Source organism: Delphinus delphis, chromosome 8 (genome assembly GCF_949987515.2).
Source record: "Delphinus delphis chromosome 8, mDelDel1.2, whole genome shotgun sequence".
Lineage (NCBI taxonomy): Eukaryota > Metazoa > Chordata > Mammalia > Artiodactyla > Delphinidae > Delphinus > Delphinus delphis.
In genome coordinates, this window is record NC_082690.1 from 57,911,514 (window position 1) to 57,936,517 (window position 25,004).

A 25,004-nucleotide genomic window follows, 5' to 3' on the forward strand; every position below is an offset into this window, starting at 1 on the left:
ATAGAATTTTCACCTGGGGGCGGGGGGGAGGGGGAGAGGAAACTAGAAGCTCAAAGAATTACACGGCCTACCCAAGGTATATGGAAACAGAGTATAGAATCCAAGGCTTCAACTCCCTGTCTAGTGATGTTCTACAGTCCCCTACTGCGTGGTGCTAAATAGGGCAACGTTCCCAAGTCAAAGAGGAAAATGTGATAACTGGGATTTCTTATAAGCTGATTATAGTTTTAGGTACCAGGCTCAGCTGGAATTGTATTTATGTAAGACTAGACGGACAATATTCCTATAGGTCACAGGATCTGGGCAACTGCCCAGTTCTTCTCTGACCATAGTGGGAAAATACTAGAAACGGTGCTGCTCACAACTCTGCAGCCAGACACAACAGGTTCAAATCCCAGCTCTAACGTTAGCCGTGTGACAAATTATTCAATTTTTGTGCCTCTGTTTCCTCACCTATAAAATGGAGATAATATCAGTACCTACTTTCTTGGGACAGTTGTGAGCACTAGTGAGTTAATACATGTAAAGTACCTGGAACACTACCTGGCACAAAGTAAGTACTGAGTGTCATCACTGTTACCACTGGAAAGCTAGCAGTTCTTCACCTACAGGTTCTCAAGGGCCTCTGACCAGTGAAACAGCCTAGAAACAAAAGGAACCTATAGCAGTAAAACTGTTAACATGTGCTGCTCTGTTCCTTCCATCAAGACCATGACTCCATTTTTTCACATCTTCTTTCCTTTTATTGAAAAAAATTTTAGAAAATGGCAGTTGATAAAGGGCACAAACAAATCAACAGGGATATACTAGTGGAAAACAGACAAAATAAAACTAAAAATGCCATTGGCTTCTTTAATTGGTTAAGAGCACAAAATGTAACAGGCAGAAAGTCTCTTTTAAACAAATTAAAAAGCTGTGGGTTTTTTTCCCCAATTCTCCCCAAGTCAGATATATACACACCCACAAAAATGGTGTGTGAAGGAAAACTGTCATACACAAGAAGTTGTATTCTGAATTAAGGGAAACAGCTGTTGAAATGGGAATTAACACAGTAAAGTCAGCAACAGGTTAACAGTTTAAAAAACTGAGTCTTCAAATGCTGCATGACACAAAGCTATACTATATAAAGTACTGCTAGGTATGAAGGAGGAAGTCTGTATGGTTTTTAGCAAAAATGCTTTTCCAGAAAAGCAAATCAAAACAATGCAATCAGCAGACCAAAGAGGCTACAGCTAGATATCAGAGCTACAACTTCTCATATCTGAGCTAGAAAATTCTATTTATACAGAATGGACTAAAATTTCAAGACAAAACTGACATTTTTTACATTTCTTACTTTATCCATATTAAGTTCTGTTTCTTTCTCCCTCACCCCTCAATTCAGCATGATCCAGCCAAAAGATGGCTGCTTTTAGAAGTGGCTATTTTATTTTTCTTTCTGTGGCAAGACTGTCATGAAGCCTGGATATCTCAGGCTCATATGCATCCATGACCAGGGTCCCGCTGTGGTCAAAAAATTTAGCAATGGATTTGGTGAACTCGGCTTCCCGTTGCTGCTTTGTTCTTCCACTGATGAAGGTCAGCTTCAGAGTGTATTTGTCATCGAACCTAAGCAAAGATAACAAATCAAAAACCAAACACAGACATTCAGCCAGTAACAACAGAGCACCAAGTGTTTTTGAAAAATAGGGCTGAGCTGGCTACCAGTGATATAGGGAACATACAACATTATCCTTTCCAGAAAAAAAAAAAATTCCAGGGCACCTTCAGGATAGAAGTTCTGGTTCATAGGCGTTGCCATGTCTTCCCTGATTTAATTACTATGTGCCTCCTTTACCTTGTCATAGATTGTTAAACCACACGGACCATCTTCTCTCACTGCTGGGCTTTGCTTCGTTGTTATGCTAGAAGAGTACTCCTAGTAGACACTTTTCTCCAGTCTCACTCATTAGTGAGACTAATTTGTCTGTAACAAACGTTCCCATTTGTTAAGTTCATACTTGGGCATGAACTTTTCTGGGAAAACCTTCCCAAACTGGGTTAGATGTCTTGCCTTTGTCATCCATGCACCGTCAATTAATAGTCAACCCAATTACTCAGTGCCTATCATCTGCTAGGTCTAATGACAGGCTCCTATGCTGTCAGTGAAATTACCTATTGAAATGATAATTACGTATTTTTGTTCTTCACTAGTCTCAGGGATTCTTCTTTTTTTTAAATTTTCACGTATCACTTGTGAAATTTATTTTTTAAATTTTTTGGCTGCACCATGCAGCATGCGAGATCTTCCCTGACCAGGGATCGAACCTGTACCCCCTACATCGGGAACATGGAGTCTTAACCACTGGACCACCAGGGAAGTCCCTGTCTCAGGGATTCTTGAGGGCAAGGATTTTGTCTTATTTTCTATTCTTAGCTTGGAGTTTGTTGGGCAATCAAATTTTTATTGATAAATGAAGAACCCTTGTTTTCACAGATGTTCCCCAATTCCAGGCTGCTCAGTCCTTGTTCCCTGTAATCAATCTAGTTCCAGGTTCTACCAGGTCAGGGATATCTTTTACTACATGAACTCCAGAGATCCCTTAGCTACACCTTAAGGTATCTTGAAGGCTTTTACTATCTCTACTTATTCAAGAGGGTTTATAACATCAACCCCTGGCAGGCTGACATTTCTCCCCGCAACTGCACCTGTTTCTGTCTCCATTTAATTAGGGCATATTCGGTGGACTGTCAGGCTGGTATTATCTTTAGAGGAAGCAGAGGCTTGAGCCTCTGCTTTTTTCTGCATGTTTAAAACAGGAAAAGCACCACCTATTTTTCAGGATCACTGTTATGGTTATAACAGTGCCTATCATTAACCAGTGCTCAAAAAAATCACAGCTCAATAAATTGTTGTCTAGCCAGTTACTTCCAACCTGGATAGCTAGGAGTAAAGGTCCTTGAATATTTTCAACACCTCAAAAATTTTTCTCAAGCTCTGATCAACTGCTGCTAACTGATATCACAGTAATTTTTGGACTTTTGAGCTCAGTTCCATGGCTCTGATGGCAGGACACGATCTAATGCATTTTTAAAAAGTTACTCATTAATTCAACAAATATTTATTCAGGACTAACCATATATGTCAGGCAGTTTTGGATGCTAAGGATATACATCAGTGAACACAACAGACAAATGTGTCTTTTGAGACTTTTATCTTGCTGTGTGAGGGAACAATAAAATAAAAATTATGATATTCTTTTAAATATGGAAAGTCTTCACTAAGCAGATGTTTGAGCAGAGCCTAAAGAGGTAAGAGAACAAGCTATCTGGAAAAAGAATATTCCAGGCAGAGGACACACTAAATGCAAAGGCCCTGAGGTAAGCACGTGCCCAGAATGTCTGAAGAACAGAAAGGAGGCCAATGCAAACAGAATGGAGAGGGACAGGATAAAAGCCACAGGAGATGCGGAGTGTGTGTCCATGGGTGTGGGGCTGCAGAGAATAGATAAGCATGGACTTCTAAGCTATGCTTAGGATTTCAGTCTTTATGTGAGAGGATTTTGCGCTGAGGATTGAGTTGATCTGCCTGATGTTTTAAAAGGATCATTCTGCCCACTGTACTGGAAAGAGACTGTGGGCAGGGAGAGCAGCTGCAGAGGTCCATTAGGACATTATTACAGTAACCTAATTGAGAGATGATGGCTGCAGTGGAGATACTAAGTGGTTAGAATGAATATAATTAGAAGGTAGAGCTGACAGAATTTGCTGACAACCTATTCAAAGGATTGAGATAAAGGAGTCAAAATGATTCCAGAGTTCTGGCCTGAGTCACTAGAAGGATGGAGCTGCCATCTATTTAGATGGGGAAAAGCAGGTTTAGGTAAGGGATAGCAGAGTTAGGTTTTGGATATGTTAATTTTGAGACGCTTATTAGGATCTAATGTCAAACAGAAATCTGGGACATAGCTGGAGTTTGGAGAAGGTCTAGGATGAAAATACAGATTTAGAGATCTTCATCATTATAGAAGGTATTTAAAGTCCTGAAAGTCTGGATAAGATTACACATAGTAAGTGAATACAGATACAGAAGAGCTGCTAGGAACGAGCACTAGTGGCATTTCAAATTCAGAGACGGGATAATGAAGAATCACACAGGACTCTAAGGAACAGAGACTAAGGTAAGAAGAAAATTAGAAGATTACAGTATCCTACAAGCCTACTTTAAAAAAAAAATTTAACAAGGAGAGAGTGATCCACTGTTCAAATGCTGCTGACAGGTCAAATACAATGAGGAAAGAGAAGTGAAGATATGCAAATCCAAGAGATGATGGGAGAAGAAAAAAGGGGAGCAGAGAAATGAGAAGACCATGTGAGGAGAATGTGTGAAAAGAAAAACAACTTTTCAGGTGGGAGAAATTACAACATATTTGTATGCCAGGAAGAATAACCAAGCAGAGAGGGAAACATCAAGTAAATGAGAAGGGATAGAATCTAGTGGACAAATAGAGAAGAGGCTTCAGACAGGAACTGAGAAAGAAGGTAGAGTATGATGAGCACTGTGAGTGGATAATGATGGGAGAATTCTGACTGCTGCTATCTTCCCAGAAACAAAAGAAGCTGAGAGTGAAGTGGGGGAGGAGGGCAAGAGGTTTGAGGATACAGAAGAAGGTATGAAAGATCCTCTAGGACAGTGAGAGAGTAACTGCACTACAGAAATGCCACGGAATCTAAGCTAGGTAAGGAGGAAGTGAGACAATGAAGAGAAGAGGACCAGGGCAAAGGTGGTAGGCTCAATGGATTATGGATGCCACTGGGGCTGAAGAACTGCTGGGACAAGAGAACAAGAAGGAGATAAACTAGAAAAATATAAAGCACTGGTCAAAGAGTGGGATACTTAAAAATGAAGTTATTGAAGGTAATTAGTTATCAGTAATAGCAAGATCTAGGGTATGTCCAGGGAAATAAGTATTTAAGACATGGCAGAAAACAAGATAATCAGAGGAGAGGAAGTAAAACTAAGAGGCCAGAGTACTGGAGTAATCATCTACTTGGATACTGAAATCATCAATCAAGCCTTCTGAAAGGAGTTATGTTAAAGAGAGTGCCAATGAGCCAGGAGCCACCTCTAAGGAAAGAGGAGTGAGCCTGTATTTCACTACAGCAAGAAGGAACAGAGGTGGCATATTTCCTTTCTACAGGCACCAACAATGTGGCAGTTGGTAAAAGTCAGCAGTGAATGTGAAAAAAATCAGAACCCTCATATACTGCTAGAAGAATTGTAAAATGGTGCAGTTGTTTTGGAAAACAGTATGGCAGTTCCTCAAGCAATTAAAAAGAGTTACCATATGATACAGCAATTCCTCTCCTAGGTATATTATATGAGAATTTGTCCACACAAAAACTTGTACATGAATGTTCACAGCAGCATTATTCTTAAAGGCCAAAAGGTGGAAATGACTCAAAGGTCCCTCAACTAATAAACGGATAAACAAAATGTGGTATATCCATGCAATGGAATATTATTTGGCATAAAAAGGAATGAAATATTGATAACATGGCTGAACCTTGAAAACATTATGCTAAGTGAAAGAAGCCAGTTACAAAAGATCACATATTACACGTGATTCCATTCATATGAAATAAACAGAACAGGAAAATGTACAGAGTAGACTAGTGGTTACTTCAGGTTGGGAGAATGAGGGGATAGGGAGATGATTGTTAAAGGGTACAGAGTTTCTTTTGGAGAGGATAAAAATGCTCTAAAGTTGACTGTAGGGGACTTCCCTGATGGAGCACTGGTTAAGAATCCGCCTGCCAATGCAGGGGACACAGGTTCGAGCCCTGGTCCGGGAAGATCCCACGTGCTGCAGAGCAACTAAGCCCGTGTGCCACAGCTACTGAGCCTGCGCTCTGGAGCCTGCGTGCCACAACTACTGAAGCTTGTGCGCCTAGAGCCAGTGCTCTGCAATAAGAGTAGACACCTCAGTGAGAAGCCTGCGCACCGCAATGTAGGGTAGCCCCCGCTCTCTGCAACTAAAAAAACCCTGTGCACAGCAACGAAGACCCAACGCAGCCAAAACTTAAATAAATAAATAAAAGTTGACTGTGGTGATGGTTGTAGACATCTTTAAAAACACTAGAAACCACTGAACTACTTTAAATAGGTGAAATATGGTACAGGAACTATATTTCAATAAAGCTGTTTAAAAGATACTTAAGTCAGCATGTAAATAATGAAATCAAGATGTTGCTAGGGTCTAGAATTCTGAAACTCTGCTTTAGGGGCCTGGCACAGGGTGCAGATTTATGACAGCTGAGACCAAAATGGCAGCTATGAGTCCTGCCAGGAGATAAGAACTCAGGTGCAACATCAGAATGAAGGTCTGCTCCTCCTTACAGATATCTCCACAAGCTGGTAATGAGAGGCTGTTTGGCGTTGATGCTATACTTACCTTCATATATGTGAGTAACTGTACTTAAAATTTGAGAGCCTACTATGTGCTAGGAACTATACCATGTGTTTTTAGGATAGTGACTGAGAGCATGAGTTCAGATGTGGCTAGATTCACTTTTGGGCTCTATAACCCTGGAATAATTCATTAAACCCTTTGGACCTGGGTTCTTATCTTTAAAATGGGTTGTTCTAAGGTTTAAATGAGACGGTGCAGTTGGCACAATACCTAGTATATAGTAAATGCTCAACAGATGCCATCTTTCATAATGGTTGGTATACAGCTGACCCTTGAACACTGTGGGGGCAGGGGGAGGGTGTTAGAGGGTGTTAGGGGTGCTGATGCTCTGCGCAGTTGAATATCCATGTGTATGTAACTCATAGTCACTCCTCCATATAGGTGGTTCCTCTGTATCCACAGTTCCGAATCTGCAGATTCAACCAACCATGGGCTGTGCAGTACTTCAGTATTTACTATTGGAAAAAAAAGCCCATGTATAAGTGGACCCACGCAGTTCAAACCCCTGTTGTTCAAGAGTCAACTATATATACCAGTTGGCATCCTCACAAAAACTGTACGAATCATTTTTTACTCTATTAAAGCTCAAATAGTTTACCTGATATACGAAAAGCCACACAGCTAGAAAGAGACAAGCTGGAATTTGAACCCAGTTCTAGATACCTAGAAAGACCTGAGGTGTCAGCTGCACAAAGTTACACCCATTGCTGACTGAATTGTGCTTCTCTGAGTTGCCCAGTGCATTGTTTCAGAGATTCCTGATTGCACAGACTGCAGTCAGGATGACAGAAGACACAGAAGCTAATGGGGTTCTTCAAAGACAACTGACTTCATACCTTTGGCCTTTACAGATACATATATAGTTTATAGTTCTTCTAACTGTCTCAGTTTATTGGCCACAAGGAAAAAGAAAATCATTCTTTATTCTTCCACCAACATACTTTCTCCCACAATTTATCCTCAGAGCACTTCTGTGATAATGGAATCTCAGAAGTGCAATACAAAGGAAAACCTTCTAGTTCACAATCCTTTCTTCATTTTATATGACTAGCACTATGATCTGCAAAGAGTAGGTATACAATAGTCTGTTGATAATGACTAACACCCAGAGAAAACCCAACATCAGGATTTAAGAATCTGTGAGGATAGTCATACCTTTTGAGACTGGACGACAGCTGCCAAATATCATCAGGATCCATCCCTGTGGGATCTTTCCTGTGGGCCACGAGAAAGATGCTCTTCTCCTTATATGAGGTATAAATGGTCAGGATCCCCATCATCACAAAATAGGTTCAGATCAAGTTAAGGGGAAAATACACACAAAAGAGAAATAGCACAAACTGACAAGCAAGGGCTACAAAAACTTTCATAATGATAGGCCTAAAGAAGACAGTTTTGTCTTGCTGTAAAAACACTGAAAATTTAACTATTTCATTTTCATCCTTATGTTTATGCAAGAGAAGCAAGGCTCTCTCTGGTTAGTTCTGCAAAGAACATCTCAAACAACAAGAAAGGAAAAAGGTACAGGGCATAAATCAGCTCTCATCTTTCTGTTCAAGGACAACATATATAAAGAGATCCTCTATTACCTAGTTTGTCAAGACTTGTGCTTATTTCTCCATACAATACAAAACTAATAATCACAGTGGACTTGACCACACTCAACCAATTTCAAGGGTCATTAAAAGAGGAAAACTGACTTCAAATTAGTTTACTATAAGAGTCTCATGCTCTACCAAATGAGCTAGCTGGGCGACTACCACAATTTAGTTTACGAGAAGGACAACTACTTCCTCCATACATGTAGGCTTATTATTATACTCAGTTTTTGACAGTATTAACTATCATACTTGAGTACCTGTGTGCCAGAAACTGGCAAAAGAGCTTTGTGTACATGTGTCATTTAAATTTTATATAAGGGACAGGCAGGAAAGTATAGTACAAAGTATGAGCTTTGGAGTAAAGTGGTCCTAGATTTGAACTCTGGCTTTTAACCAATGTAACCGTGACAAATTACTCCTTATCCCAAGGCTTAATACTGTCACCTCTAAAATGGGGATAGAACTGACTTTTTAGAATTGTCATGAGATTTAGTGATGGTATATATATTTTTAGTGTACACCACACAGAAGACATTTATAATGGTACTATTATTACGTATAAAAATGACATGATTATAAAAATGGCAAGATCACGTTTTGTTTTAAACAAATATAATCAAACAAATGAAATTCCATCAAGGCTGTTCTCTTGGGAGGCCATATGATTATAATAAGGTTGCTGTCATTGTTCAAAGATCTTTGGAACTCTTTTGAGAACTGTCTCTAGAACCTATGGCATATTCTTTTGAACTGCCTTAATAGTGAAAAAGTTCATACTGGGATGATTTATCTGATACTGTAAGCAGTCAAGGTGCAAATTCTGTGACTATAATCTGAGATCAATTTGGATAATACCACTTTTGGTCAGGACCTGCTTTATTCAATGGATTTCTAACTGCCTCTGAAGAAAAATCCCCAAAGTGGAATTTTTAGAAATATTTCAGGTGGTTGTAAGATTGTTATGAAAAGTAAACTGCCTACCAAAATGATCTGTTTTCAACAACTAGTACATATCAGTACATACCAGACATGCAATAGCACGAGGTGGCTATTTAGAATGAGGTAGTCCTATATATACTAATGTGGAAAGACATTCAATATATTTTTTAAGTTAAAAAGAAAAGTTCAGTATGTATAGATTGACTTGGGGAGGAGGAAGTGGGGACCACAAGAAAACTATCAACATATTTAACTTTATATTCTAAATATAGTATAAAATCTCTCATTTAATCTTTATAATAATTCTGAGTGTGTATTACTCATATTTATAAGTAAGCAGCATTCAAACAGTCTCCAAAAAGTAATTATCACAAAAACAACTTGAAATTTCAAACCCAGGTTCTCTAGCTGTTACACAAGCCACACCTATACCTCATGCTCAGTAACTCCCGGTCTAGCCCCTCAGCTTCAAGGAAACCTGACACAGATCTGAACCTCCAAAATCTGATCCTTTCCTAAAACAGGTATACCTTGGAGACATTGCGGGTTTGGTTCCAGACCACCACAATAAAGGAGTGTCAAAATAAACTGAATCACACAAATTTTGTTTCCCAGGGCATATGAAAGTTATGTTTACATATACTGTAGTCTATTAAGTGTGTAGTAGCATTATGTCTAAAAAAACCAATGTACACACCTTAATTAAAAAAGACTTTATTGCTAAAAAATGCTAACCATCATCTGAGCCTTCAGCGAGTAGTAATCTTCTTGCTGGTGGAGGGTCTTGCCTCAATGTTCAGATGGCTGCTGACTGAGCAGGGTGGTGGTTGCTGAGCGCTGGGGTGGCCATGGCAGTTTCTTAAAATAAGACAATGAAGTCTGCTGCATTCATTGACTCTGCCTCTCATGAACGACTTCTCTGTAGCATGCAGTGCTATTTCATAGCACTTCACCCACAGAACTTCTTTCAAAATTAGAATCAATCTTCTCTCAAACCCTGCTGCTTTATCAACTAAGTTAATGTAATATTCTAAATCTTTTGTTGTCATTTCAGAAATCTTCACATCTTCACCAGAAGTAGATTCCAGCTCAAGAAACTACTTTCTTTACTCATCCACAAGAAGCAACTCCTCATCTGTCAAAGTTTGATCATGAGATTGCAGCAATTCAGTCACACCTTCAGGCTCCACTTCCAATTCCAGTTCTCTTGCTGTTTCCACATCTGCAGTGTCTTCCTCCACTGAGGTAATGAACCCCTCAAAGTCATCCATGAGGGATGGAATCAACTTCTTCCAAACTCCTGTTAACGTTTGATATTTTGTCTGCTTCCCATAAGTCACAAGTGTTCTTAATGGCATCTAGAATTGTGAATCCTTTCCAGAAGGTTTCAATTTACTTTGCCCAGATCCATCAGAGGAAATCACTATTTATGGCACTACAGCATTACAAAATGTATTTCTTAAATAATAAAACCTGAAGTTGAAATTACTCCTTGATCCATGGGCTGCAAAACGGATGTTGTGTAGCAGGCATGAAAACAACATTAATCTTGGTGTACATGTCCATCAGAGCTCTTGGATGACCAAGTGCATTGTCAATGAGTAGTAATATCTTGAAAGGAATCTTTTTTTCTGAGTAGTAGATCTCAGCAGTGGACTTAAAATATTCAGTAAACTATGTTGTAAGCAGATGTGCTGTCATCCAGGTGTGCTGTCGCCCAGACTTCGTTGTTCCATTTATAGAGCACAGGCAGAGAAGATACAACATAATTCTTAAGGGCCCTAGGATTTTCAGAATAGTAAATGAGCAAGGACTTCCATTTAAAGTCACCAGCTGCATTAGCCTCTAACAAGTGAGTCAGCCTGTCCTTTGAAGCTTCTCTCTAGCTATGAAAGTCCTAGATGGCACCTTCTTTCAATATAAGGCTGTTTTACCTACATTGAAAATCTGTTGTTTAGTATATATAGGCACCTTCATTAATTATCTTAGTTAGATCTTCTGGATAACTTGCTGCAGCTTCTACATCAGCACTTGTTGTTTCACCTTGTACTTTTATGTTATGGAGATGGCTTCTTCCCTTAAACCTCATGAGCCACCCCATGTTAGCTTCAAACTTTTCTTCTGCAGCTTCCTCACCTCTCAGCCTTCTTGGTATTGAAGAGAGTTAGCACCTTATTCTGGATTAGACTTTGGCTTAAGGGAATCTTGTAGCTGGCTTGATCTTCTATTCAGACCACTAAAACTTTCTCCATATCAGGATTAAGGCTGTTTCATTTTCTTGTCATTCATGTGTTCACTGGAGTAGCACTTTAAATTTCCTTCAAGAACTTTTGCTTTGCATTCACAACTTGGGTAACCGGCACAAGAGTCCTACCTTTTGGCCTATATCAGCTTTCAACACACCTTCCTCACTAAGCTTAATCATTTCTAAGCTTTTGATTTAAAGTGAGAGACATGTAACTCTTCCTTTCACTTAAACCCTCAGAAGCCACTGAAGGGTTATTAACTGGCCTAATTTCAATACTGCTGTGACTCAGGGAATAGGGAAGGCCCAGAGGAGGGAGAGATGGAGAGATGGCTGGTCTGGAGCAGTCAGAACACACACAACATTTATCCATTAAAATGTTAGTTGTCTTACATGGGTGTGGTTTGTGGTGCCTCAAAAAACAATTACAATAGTAAAATCAATGATCACTGATTACAGATCACCATAACAAATAACAAATATAAATAACAAATATAACAAACATAACAAACATAACAAATACAATGATCATGGAAAAGTTTGAAACATTGTGAGCATTACCAAAATGTGACAGAGATACAAAGTGAGCAAATGCTGTTGGAAAAATGGCACCAACAGACTTCCTCAACACACAGGGTTGCCACAAACCTTCAATTTTTAAAAAAAGTAATGCGCTATCTATGAAGCACAATAAAGCAAAGTGCAATAAAGTGAGGTATACCTATACCCTGGCATGAGTGGCTTGAAGCAACCTGGTCTAATGGGTTAAGTTCTAGGCTAGAAATGAGAAGAGCTGGGTCTCACTATTCCTATGTGTTTTCCTATTAGGTGCCCACACTTGGATTATAACCTCTACATTAATAACTAAACAGAATTAAAGATAAAATAACTGTATTGAATCTAAAATATCAGTGATAATTATGACATAAATTTACAGATGCTCACATTTCATAATGTTAAATCATAACATGAGCAGGCCCCAAGATGAAAGTTTGTTTTTTTGTAAGGAGCAGAGAAGAGTACCAGTAGAGATTTTAAAAAATTGTCAGTAGAAAACAAACCTGAGCTTAAAGGATATGATATAACGCACAAAGCCAAAACAGGTTTGGACTCTGGAAAGGGGTGCATATAATCCCAAATCAAAGCCACTATGGCGAAGAAACAGGAGATGGTACAGATGGTGAGGCGACCGTCAATTAGACCAAAATTCTCCACATACTTGTACTTTTCCAGAAGTACCTAGTGAGAAGAAGAAGGAAGCAAGCTAATAGGAATACCTCCCTCTTTGTATCTGCTTTTATTCTTAATTTCCATGATGAAAGTTATGTTAATCATATAAATGATCAAGTTGTTATCTCCAATCAGAATTTTGCCACTCTGAGCAAAAATATATTCAACCTGTTTACAAAGATCCCAGAGAAAAAGTTCATCAACTTCTCATACATTTTTTTTTTTAAATCCTCATCTCCCTAGAATGAAGCTAAACTTTTCTTTTCCCTTTTAAAATACAGAGATGACCCATCATGGCTGAATGCCCTATATTCCCTCAACCCTCTTGCCTCTAGGCTAATTAACCTCAAAAATGATAGACTACCAGCTTTCTGGAATTCAAAAATTAGAGATTCTGAAGAGAAATTTGAGGTAACTAACAATTATATTTTAACACCTGTTCCCCTATATACACTGTAAGGATTTTAGAAAATGCTTTCTGGCTCAATTCCTAACACTGAAAACTAAAGTCATTCTAAGTCATAGAAGGAAAAAACCCTGCAAGAGATGTGCCATCAGCTGTATACATAGTAACAGACTCCCCGCTCCCCACCCCCAAAGAAAGTACCTTTTTGGCAGAATCATCCAAAGAATTTTTCACAGCTGATCCATCCCATTTGTCAATTTTTACAGGCTTATCATCAATCTTCCACTGTAAATCAAACAGATAAGTTGTGCGTTAAGAGATATGGCATCTTACTAAAAGTAAAATGAACTACTTCCTTAAGAGCATTCTCAAGTATATATAACATTTATTCTCTCTTCTGATGTTGGACAGCTAAAAGACAAAACACTTGAAAATGAAGTTGAAGGAGACTAGGTCACTAGAATCTGGTGGTACTCGTATGATGTTGCCAGTCTCCATGCTAGAAAGTCAAATGTACAAGGCCAAAACCAGAACACTTACATAGGCTGCAGAGACTATAGTGTGAACTCAAATATCCCATCCCCATTTTACAAAAATGTGGGAATAGAAAGGAATTGCACTGTTCATCCTTTCATTCTGTGACTACAAAATCCAGACAATATACATCCATGAACTTTCGGATGCTAACAAAATGACAAAGGTCTCCTTTAATACATTTTTGTCTGCTAACAACTTTTATATTTTATCAGCATGTCTTAACTGTAGGAAAACAGCAAATCCAGTGTAGTCTGTTGGAAAGAACATTTTGAACTAAGTCCTGTCACCAGTTAGGTACATGACTTTGTTCTGACTGAGAACAAGTTCAGAGATGCTGCATACAAGAAATAAAGATGGAACAAACATCTGTAAAACGTGAGAAGATTTTAAAGGAGTGTAGAAATATAATTCATCAAACTTAATTTTGTGATTGTATATACTATTACACAAAAAAGAAAAACTATCCTGTGAAGTTTGTTGGGGGAAAAAACATGAACTAAAACAGTCATACCTCAAGTGATTAAAACTCAATCAAGGCTTTCCCCTTTATGTCTCAAAAAAACAAGAATTTTCTTTGAGAAAATTACTAGTGGAAGCATGTTGTAATGATGATTCTCATAGCCTGCCAGCCTACAAATCAAACATGACACTTAATTTAAAAAATACAAATTGAACCAAGAAGAAATTCACAGGCTATCTAGCTAAATAGCTCGCTTACACTTAGTTTAGTAAATCCCATTTTGACAATAGCAAGCAAAAGAAAGAACTGGTATAGCCAGAATCCATAACAGAATTTGAATTATTTGTGAATCAAAGTCATTAAAAATTTTTTGCCTCGTTCCAAAAAAAAAAAAAAATTATGTTCTCAGAGAAACCCAGCCACCCATCGCTACCTGCAGTGCATCACAGAAAAGAAACTTGCCTCTACAATTCAGAGGATAACTTCTTGGCAATCTTGGGGGATAAAACAGAGAAGAAGCCATTACAACATGTGCTAAAATAGTCTCAGCTCTAACTCCACTGGTACCTAGAAGGATCTTCAGTAAGTGGCACAGGAACATTTCCAGTGAATTACATAAACAAGAAAGTTTATAATTGATTTCTGAAGAGATAGGAGCATCATCCATTCTGTGTAAATGAAAAACCTTAGCCTATATCAAAGCAAATAGCATCTCTGCTGTAGTACAGAGATACATCTGGAAAAAAAGGCAGGAAAATGGACATTTTCCATCATTCTCAAAAACTGCCCATCAACTAAAATGTACGATCCTGGTCATGTACTCTCTATTGCTATTCAGGACTATCTTCTTTTCCTCACTCTTCTCTTCCTCAACCCTAAGTGCAAATTACCTTCCTTTTGTAAGGATGTGGTAACTCTGCACACAATTCCTCTTCCCTGCATTCCCTCCTGTGTATTATAGATATGTGTATATTGAGCACAATCAACAATCACAAGTATTGACTGACTTAGTTATTATTTGCACCAACATCATACATATATATACATGGTTTAAAGAGTTCTGTAAGTTATAAAAAAAAAATAGCAGTCCTGCTTCCCCTCCACTTAAGACTCTTTCTATTGTCATTTCCCACTCTCCAGAGACAGGCACTAATTTCAACTCCTTTGGCTGATTTTTTGGGTATCCACATCTCTGGGGGAAAAAAAAAGTTTATATTATTATTTTCAGTTCTCAGCATTAAATCTATTGACTTTTCACCATGAAAGATGAGATTTAACCACTTCATCCCCTGCCACTTTCTCATTTATTCTTCCTGCTCCTCCCTCACCATCTTTTTAATATAGTTATAGTAGATCAATATTGATTTGGTCTTATACCTTAGTTTTTGCTAGATCATTATTTGGAGGTTACAATATGACCATAAATGCTATTCACAGATGAGTCATGTATATTAGGATTACTTTTTCTTTCCTGCATAGCTTTTTGCTTTTCTTGGAGCTACTATTGTTTTTGTTGCTGTTTTTAATCCTACAAGGTATTTCTCACCAATATATTCTCAAATTCTCCCTCAATTGTTTAACTCTCCTTTCAATATTTGCAATCATATTCAGCATTCTGTGAATTTCATCTTCCTGGAGAAATCTCTCTTGGAGCCTTCTGGACTGCTTCAATCTAGGTGGATTTCTTTCCAGTCCTGCTGTATTAACTGTCATCCTGGAATCTCCCTTTACTATGACCCGGGGAGTTCCCTTAACCTTCTCTTGGGCTAATCCCCCTTTTCTTAGGTACCATGACTTACTCTTTTCTTGGTTTACTATTCCAGCCCCTGTCCATCATCTCCACCCTCCTCCCACCACTCAAATTTGTAAATTGAAATCCTAAACCACAATGTGACAGTATTAGGAGGTGGTGCCTCTGGGAAGTAATTAGGTCATGAGGGTAGAGCCTTCGTGAAAGGGATTAGTGCCCTGATAAAAAGACATGAGAGAATCTGCTTTTACTCTGTTTTAACCATGTGAGGATACAAGAAAGTTGTCTGTAACCAGTTAAGAGGGCTGTCACTAGACCCAACCATTCTGGCACCCTGATCTCAGACCTCCCATCCTCCAAAACTGTGAGAAATAAAGTTTGGTCGTTTAAGCTATCTAGTCTATGGTATTTTTGTGAGAGCAGCCCAAACTGACTAGCATCCTCCTTTTACAGATAACACTAAGGGTTTAAGAAATTTGCCCAAGGTGAAAGCTAGGAAGTGGTAAAGCTGGGACTCAATCAAGTTTTCATAATTTCAAAACCTGTGCTCTTTCATTATTCTACACTGCTTCCCACAAAATATAAGGAAAGGAATTATTAGCCATAAAAACAAAAGGACATAGACTGCTGAAGTGACAGCCATACAAAGTATCTTGATTCTTGTCTAATAAGTTATAGTTAATAACAAAAAAAATCTTAAAAAGATTTTAATCTTGAATATGCCAACAAAACCTGCAGGATACAAAATATTTGGAATTTTCCATTTTTCTCCAGTTAAAACCAACTGCTATTTGACTGAAAATACAGTTCAAAAAGTCCTATCTTAAAGAAATTACTTCCCTGCCACTATCAACATAAAACACTTTATCAAACCAGCACACTGACTGATGCCAGACCTGGATGACGAACTATACACAAAAATTATGCATTTGATGGCTTTGATAGAACATTACAAAGACTCACTTCAGTTATTCTCCACTGCAAATCTGAATAATAGAAAGATTTTAACAGCAGTGAAAACAGAAGTAAAGTTATGCAGTGATAAAGACCTCCGTGGATTGCTTCATAAAGTTCCTTAGCTTGACAACTGGGCAGTAAGACTCAAAGGATTCCTCAAATTCACACTGAAGAGATGAAGGATACCAGAAGTGAGCTGTGCCAATGGAAGGACCCTGCTCTGATTTTAAAAGAACTCAGCATGGCTCTAAGAAAAATTAATAAACCTTTTTTCTCTCTTCTTTGGTCTCTCTCAGTTTACAAAGTGGATGTAGGCTACAAAGGGGGAAGGTAGTAGGAGATGAGGCACATGACGGAGGGAGCATATCCTAGATGGCCTTATTTACTAGGCTAGGGGACTTGGGACCTTATTCTGAAACAAGCAGTGGAGAATATTTTAAGCAGGTGAACAACACAATCAAACTTATGTTTTTTAAAAAAGTCATTTTTAGTGGCAACCTAGCAGATGGTCTGGAGGGGAGTAACAATGGAGATAAACACATCAGATGGGGCCTGATTTAGATGCAGGGCCTGAATTAGAGCAGCAGCAAGGGGATGAAAGGGGATTATTTATGAGGTAGAATTGGCAGGACTTAACATCAGACTAGTTACAAGAAACATCAAAGAGAGAAGATAGAGATGACCATTCTACTAGAATTCAGGCTTAGATAACTCTCTGAGCTGTCATATTGTTTTCCAAGAGAAGAAACAGAGGAGGAAAAAGAAGAAATACCCATTTGTATAGGATGAGTTTGAGATGTTTAAGCTCTACAGTTACACTGACTTCAGAATTTTCTAAACCAAAATAAGATTATGAAAACTGATGGCAGACTCAGAAGTTGAGATACTATTTGAGTTGGAAATACGTACCCCTACCTCCCATATGCACTCATTTGGCAAAAGATCAGAAAGCAGTAAATTCAAAATAAGGAAAAAATGTTCAATTTGGGGAGCAAACGATGTCTGTCTTGAGAATGCTTACTGTCATCTAATTTAGATTCCGATTAAGAAATACCAGGATATCTCAAAGAGAGATATTATAGCTCCTGGCAACATACTTAATCTTCAATTTCCATCTATTTTTTATAAAAATGGGCAAGAAATATTGCAAAGAAAATTACTTGCTTAATAGTGGCTTATTATTGGCTGCAGTTATCACTGGAGTTAAGTTGGAAGTTAGAAATGACCACACGATAATTATGAACATGAGTATCAGTGGCAACGCCAGAGTAACTGGAGGTAAGTAGACTGGATCTGGCTACTTAAGTCTAACATACCTAACAGATATCAAAGTGGAGATGGCAAGCATTTAGACATATAAATCTGGGCTCAGAGGAGAGGTCTAGGTTGTAAATATAAATGTGGAAGTCATCAACTTAAAGATGGAATTTAAGCCATGACACTGTTTATCTCCTTGGGATGAGTGTACATGGAGAGGGCCAGGGGCTTGCTGATACAAGTCAGAAGAAAAAATAACAACAATAAAGACAGATAAGTGGAGAAAGAGGAAAACCAGGGCAAGTGGTGTTCTAGAGCCCACATAAAGATAATATTTCAAGAAAGAAGTGATCGATGAGTCAAATACTTAAGGCCAGGTAATAAGAAAAACCACTACGATTTGACAAGACGGAGGTCAGAACAGAGAGATGGTGCAGGCAACAGCTAAAGAAGGGACTTGAGCTGATAGAGGTTGTTAAAATCTTTGATACCACTGTGTATATAGTGGTAAATAGTTAAAAAAAATAATAGTTTGAAGCTTTAAAGGTTACTCCATAAACCCTGTAAATATAAAAAGAATGTTTTTAAAATTGAGATCTAATTCACCTATAAAACTCACCATTTAAAAACGTACAATTCTGGCCTTCCCTGGTGGCACAGTGGTTAAGAACCTGCCTGCCAATGCAGGGGACATGGGTTCGAGCCCTGGTCCGGGAAGATCCCACATGCCACGGAGCAGCTAAGCCCGTGCACCACAACTGCTGAAGCCCACGCGCCTAGAGCCCGTGTTCTGCAACAAGAGAAGCCACCACAATGAGAAGCCTGCACACTGCAACAAAGAGTAGCTCCCGCCCACCGCAACTAGAGAAAGTCCGCGCAGCAACGAAGACCCAACGCAGCCCAAAATAAATAAATAAAACTTAAAAATAAATTAAAATGTACAATTCAGTGGTTTTTATTATACTCACAAGGTTGTGCAATCATCACCATCTAATTCCAGAACATTTTCATCACCCCCAGAAGAGACCCTATTCCCATAAGCAGTCACTCCAATTACTACCACCCCACCCCCAGCCTTGGCAACCACTAATCTACTTTCTGTTTGCATGGATCTGCCTATTGTGGACATTTCATATCTATGGAATCATATAATATGTGGCCTTTTGTGACTGCCTTTTCTCACTTAGTATAACATTTTCAAGGTTCATCCATGTTGTAACATGTGTCAGTATTTCATTCCTTTTTAGGGCCAAATAATGTTCTACTGCATGGATATACCACACTTTTATGGGTTGCTTCCACCCTTTGGCTATTGTGAATAATGCTGCTGTGATCATGTGTACAAGTTTTTGTGTAGACACACATTTTCAATTCTCTTGAGTTTATAACTAGGAGTGGGATCTGCTGAGTCATATGGTAACTCTTCTTAACTTTCATCATTTTACATTCCATCAGAAATGTAGGAGGGTTCCAATATCTCCACATCTTCACCAATAATGGTTATTTTTCTTATTTTATTATAGCCATACGACTGGTATCTCATTGTGGTTTTGATTTGCATTCTCTAATAACTAATGGTGTTGAGCATCTTTTCATGTGCTTGCTGGCCATCTGCATATCTTCTATGGAGAAATATCTATTCACATGTTTTATCCTTTTTTTTTGCTTTTTTTAAAATCAATGTTGGGGAAGCAATAACAGGTTCTTTTTTGTTGCGGTGTGTGGGCTTCTAATGGTGGTGGCTTCTCTTGTTGTGGAGCACAGGCTCTAGTAGTGCAGGCTTCAGTAGTTGTGGTACATGGGCTCAGTAGTCGTGGCTCGTGGGCTGTAGAGCGCAGGCTTGGTAGTTGTGACGCATGGGCCTAGTTGCTCTGTGTCATGTGGGATTTTCCCGGAGGGATCGAACCCATGTCCCCTGCGTTGGCAGGCAGACTCTTAAACACGGCGCCACCAGGGAACTCCAACATCCTTTATTCTTTTAAAAACTGGTTTGTCTTTTTATTATCGAGTTGTAAGGTTCTTTATATAGTTTAGATACTAGACCCTTACCAGATATATGATTTGCAAACATTTTCTCTCATGCTGTGGACTGTCTTTCCACTTTCTTGATAATGTCCTTTGACACAAAAAGGTTTTTAATTTTGATGAAGTCAAAAATAATGAGTTTTGAGATGCTTTTAAAGTTTAGTTTGCAAAACAGTGTTAAAAGCCTGCATCTTGTTTCTTTAAACACAAACACACACATCACAGTACTGCCATAAAACTGTTCACCCTCTTTGTCAGAGCTGGGTTAGGGTACAGGCATACTACCCTGTTCGAGTCTGGCAAGCTAAGATCCCATCGAAGAGAGCAAAAGAGTATATAAGACCTGTCTAAGGACACACGTTGGTGGGTGACAAAGCCAAGGCTTCAGCCTAGGTCTTCCAACCTCAAAACAGATGCTCTCTCCACTACTACATTAGCTAGCACATGGTCTGCTCCAGTATGAGAGGCAATGTACTAAGTAAGGTAAGAGTACTGGATTAAGAGCTGGGAAGCCAGATTCTGGAATTGTAACTAACTCGCTGTGTGCTCTTGGACAAGTTGCTTCATCTTCCCCTCTCCATGTGTCCATGTCTATAAAATGAGGAGGCTGAACACATGAACTTCAAGGTCTCTTCATTATAAACATTTTCGAGAAGTCACTATTGATTAAGCAGAATAGTTAAAAACCAAACAAGAAAAAAACCCCTTAGTTCTTAACCTGTTAAACTGTAGAGGAAATAAATAAATAAACAGCTATGTGTGAAAACATGCAGCTGTCCAGGCCCCACCCCCAGAGAATCTGATTCAGGTCTGGGATGAGGTCCAGAAATCTCTATTTTTTACTAAAACCCCAAGAAAGTCTGATGTAGACAGTCTTCGTATGTTATAAAAAATATTATCTAAGGAAGCTGAAATCCAGAGTAACAAGCTAGTTAGTGGCAGCTATACATGTTTTGCTGAGTGCTTACTATGTGCCAGGAACCACTTTTTAAGGTAAATACTATTATTATCCCCAATTTACAGATGAGGAAACTGAGATACAAAGAGATTTATTAACTTGCCCAAGAACATATATCTGTTAAGTGGCAGAGCAAGGATTCAAAACCAGCCAGCCAGCCTGGTTCCAGAACCCACGTTCTCAGCTACTAAGGTATAAAAGGGGTACTTTAAGATCAGGTTGACAGTTCAGCCAGGAGACAGAAATCCATGTATGAAGTTAAAAGGGCCTGGATATAACTTCTAGAAAGCATGGTTTAATACCACATGTCAATTTTAATAGCCAAAACAATTTTAATAGCCAAAAACCATCCAGCCAGGAGACAGAAATCCACATATGAAGTTAAAAGGGCCTGGATATAACTTCTAGAAGGCATGGTTTAATACCACATGTCAATTTTAATAGCCAAAACAATTTTAATAGCCAAAAAAAATCGAGCCAGGAGACAGAAATCCAACTATGAGGTTAAAAGAATTTGGATATAGTTCTGGAAAGCATGTTTTAATGCCACATGTCAATTTTAATAGCCAAAACAAATTAAGCAAACAATTTTTATAGCCTGCTACGTAGAACAAAATGCTTTGATGTATTTTGGGAAAAATAACTTACTGCAATGATCTAAGTTATTCTGTGATGGAAGCTGGAAGGTTATATTTGCATACCTATCTTTAAGATCAGGAAACTAAAATTGCTTTGTTCTCAAAGTCAGTTTCATAGAAGCAGAAACTCACATCTGCTTAGGGAAAACTACAAGCACATTTGCATCTCTTTATTACATTTCTTCATGGCAAGTAAAACCAAAGCTGCAAGAAATAAAATAAAAACCCTCCAAAAAAATCAAGACAAATCAAATTAAAGAAACTGTAAGGTAACAGCCTCTCATTCCCACAGAGCAAAAGCTTCTCTATTCATTCAGCTCCTGCTCCACTGAGAGTAACATCTTTTCCCCATTTTCTCTTCCACAGTACCCTCAGTTTTCAAATAGAGGCATCATCCTCTAAGGCAGTTTCTGAAGACTGGGGTGGCAGATCTGAAGTTTTTTCTCTGCTAAATTCAATGCTCCAAGTATTTATTCTGTGTTGATCACTATAGAGAACGTCTCATGGGAAACTGGACAAATTGGTAGAACAATATAAAACAGTATGTCATATTAAGTGATAGCTGAATTCCCATGTGCAATAAATGCCAGAGACTTCAGAGGAAAAACACCTCAATGTAAGGCTGAAATGAAGTTCTCCAAGAAAAAGCACCCAAACAGCTCCTGACTTATTTTCTCTCTCCTCGGCCCCTCACTTCTTAGTTAATTCTGCCAAGTGCTCCTTTCTGAGGCCTTTTATCTATCTCTGCTACTCAAGTTAGGGTTCTCCTCACCTTATCATTCTATTTTTATAGCCCTGTACAAAGAACATTTACCAATATTATGACTTAATATTTACAACAAGCCTACCATATGTATGGGCATCCACAATGTACACATAAGGAAATTTAAGTTCAGTGATATCAAACTTATCCAAGACCATGTAGTTTTTAACATGCTGCACTAGAACTCAAACTTGTCTTTCTTTTTATATTAAACCCCATATACTAGTATGGTATGAGAAGATTTATTAGAAGACTTCTAATTTCTACCACTCCAAACTATTTGAATAACTTTTCTAAAACCACTTTATATATTAGGCTCAAAAACCTTCAACAGGCTTCCTTCCTACTTCTACTTCAAGCAATCCATGCCCTTCTTCATCTGATTCTACCTATTTGTCATTAGAGGTCTCTTAGAGCAGCGGTGCCCAGCCTTTTTGGCACCAGGGACCAGTTTTGTGGAAGACAATTCTTCCACAGACTGGGGTGGGTGGACGGGGATGGTTCAGGCCGTAATGCGAGCGATGGGGAGTGACAGATGAAGCCTTGCTCGCTGGCACCCCATTCACCTCCTGCTGTGCGGCCTGGTTCCTAACAGGAACTGGGGGTTGGGGACCCCTGTCTTAGAGAACAGTCAGTCAACAGTACCTGAGAAACATCAGGCACCGTGTACCTTTGTTCAAGGACATTCTTAACTGGTAGGCTGTCTGTCTCTGTCTCTCTCTCAAAATAAGGTCCCAGTTCCACTCTCAAACATGAGGTCTTTCCCTAGGGCTCTCATCCCCTTATCAATTAGATCTCAGGGATCATTCTCTCACTTTAACTTCTCTAAAAAGTACACATGTGAATACCAAATAGTTTTATGTTTAATATTTTGGGTACCCCATGTCCTATACTCAGCTATACTGAGTACTTTCTGGCAGTAGGATTCTTGATTCTTTTCCTCTGCCATTACACCTCTGTATTAGATACTATAGGTTACAGAGATCATTAACGTATATCATCTCATTTGATTCTCCCCAAAACCCTAATATTTCAGGTGAAGAAAGGAAAGCTTGGTGAGGTTAAATGACTTGCCAATCTTCATACAGTTTGAAACTAGCAGATCTATGTCAAAGCCCAAGCCTTATGAGCCCCAAACGCAGGTTCTTCCAAAACGCACTGATGCCATACACTTTTCAGTAATCACTGCCTTAGCAGACTGTCCATGCTTAATGTTTGCTGGTGATGATCCAAGTGGAGCAAAGAGCAAGAACACTCAATGGGACAGAATAAACATAGGCCATGAGGTGTTCACCCAGCAGGAAGGCAGGATCTGTGTATGAAAATGACCATCAATTCTCAACACTTTCACACACCTTGGAGCGATTTACCATCCCAACTCCCAGAACATGTTCCTATCTCTTAAGAAGGGTTAAGAGTGTGAGAACCATGTAATTCAAAACCAATGACACCCAAAAAGAGAAGCAAAAAGATCTGGATCCAAGCCCCTCAATATGATCATGTATTCATTTCTTAAGCACCTACCATGTGTTAAGCACAGAGAAGTCTGAAAGCTGTTTTCAATTAAAGTAAACAATCCTGACTATTTACTATGTTAAAGACCCCATGCTTAACATTTCTCATCAAACTGGCTTAGGGCCCTACAATGAGAGTACTGGAAGGAACCTTAGGGTACATTAAGGCTAAGTCCCTCATTTTACAGATGAGGAAACAAAACACAGGGAGAACAAGCACATTTCAAGGTCACACAGCTAATTAGAGGCAGAACCAGTACTAGGACCCAGACCTACACGCAACTGTTTCTCTCGAGATGCTATGCAAAGGGCAAGAAGGGCCAACCCAGGAAAAGAATCTGCCTTTTTTTCTTTTCTTTTAAACCCTTGTTGTTAGGACCACATTAACAGAAACAAACAAAAAACAAAACAAAAAACCACAACTGGATGGGTAGAGGGGAAGAAGAGGTAAGCCTGAGCAGGTAACAAGCTCATGAATACGATTCACCTAGGGCACTTGGCGTGGAGGGGGAAGGGAAGGAAGGGGGAGGGTGAAGGAGAGAGGAAAAAAGATAAATCTTAAAGGTTTCCTGTCAGCGCGTAGGGGAAGTCAATACTCGAAGCTCAGTATTCGGCGTATCGAGGTAAAACGCCTAGAAACTTCAGTAAGCAAAAGGCCCAAAGCACTCTGGAATATGTAGCAGCACGCAAGTGTGGCGGTCGTGATGGGGAGATTGGAGGCTACTGACTTCGAACAGCGGCTTTCATTCAGTCAGGATTCACAATTCCCTGTCGGTGAAATGGGCACATTCAACAGTGACCCCCAGCACCACCAAGGAAAAAGCGATGGCTGCACTGAAATGTGAGAATAATCGAATATTCCTAAGAAGCTGTAGTGGCCGGCATTAAGGACCGATCACTTCCGAGAAGTAAAGAAGTCCTAAAGAGGAGAGAGCCCGGGTTTGAGGTGTGTAGGGAGCTGGCTATAAGCGCCCGTAGGGTTCCCACTGTGGGCCCGACGAGCACTCCCCCTGGGAAGCCGCAGAAGGGGGGGCGAGGATGGGAAAGGGGGCTCGCCGCCTCCCGGGCGTCCCCAGGCCTCGCCTGCCCCCAAGAACCGACTTCTCACCTTGTCCAGCAAGCCGCTGCGGCTACTGCCTGTCCCACAGCTGGAACCACTTCCAGCCCCACTACTGCCTCCGCCACCACCAGTTCTCCCTCCCTGTGCAGCCGCCGCCGCCATCTTGCTTGCTTCTGCGTCTCCCTCCCCTCCTACTTGTCCGAAGCCGATTG

The 25,004-nt window shown here is 39.4% G+C and overlaps 1 protein-coding gene across 1 annotated transcript; it reads right to left on the reverse strand.

Moving 5' to 3' along the window:
* Nucleotides 1–726: 726 nt before the first annotated feature.
* Nucleotides 727–24,964, reverse strand: SPCS2 (signal peptidase complex subunit 2). Its single transcript, XM_060018277.1, has 5 exons — nt 24,841–24,964; nt 13,075–13,158; nt 12,316–12,476; nt 7,608–7,742; nt 727–1,608 (listed from the first exon to the last, which is right to left on the reverse strand). The coding sequence occupies exons 1-5, from the start codon at nt 24,952–24,954 to the stop codon at nt 1,422–1,424; spliced, it is 681 nt and encodes a 226-aa protein (XP_059874260.1). The 5' UTR covers nt 24,955–24,964; the 3' UTR covers nt 727–1,421.
* Between the last annotated feature and the right edge of the window lie 40 nt (nt 24,965–25,004).

Bases quoted from the DNA above. Each gene is read 5' to 3' on its own strand.
- SPCS2 (XM_060018277.1), bottom strand. From the start codon at position 24,954: ATGGCGGCGGCGGCTGCACAGGGAGGGAGAACTGGTGGTGGCGGAGGC. The intron at 13,159-24,840 runs GTGAGAAGTCGG...TTTGATTTACAG, and splicing joins GCAGCGGCTTGCTGGACAAG to TGGAAGATTGATGATAAGCC. The intron at 1,609-7,607 runs GTATGACTATCC...ATCTTTGCTTAG, and splicing joins CTGTCGTCCAGTCTCAAAAG to GTTCGATGACAAATACACTC.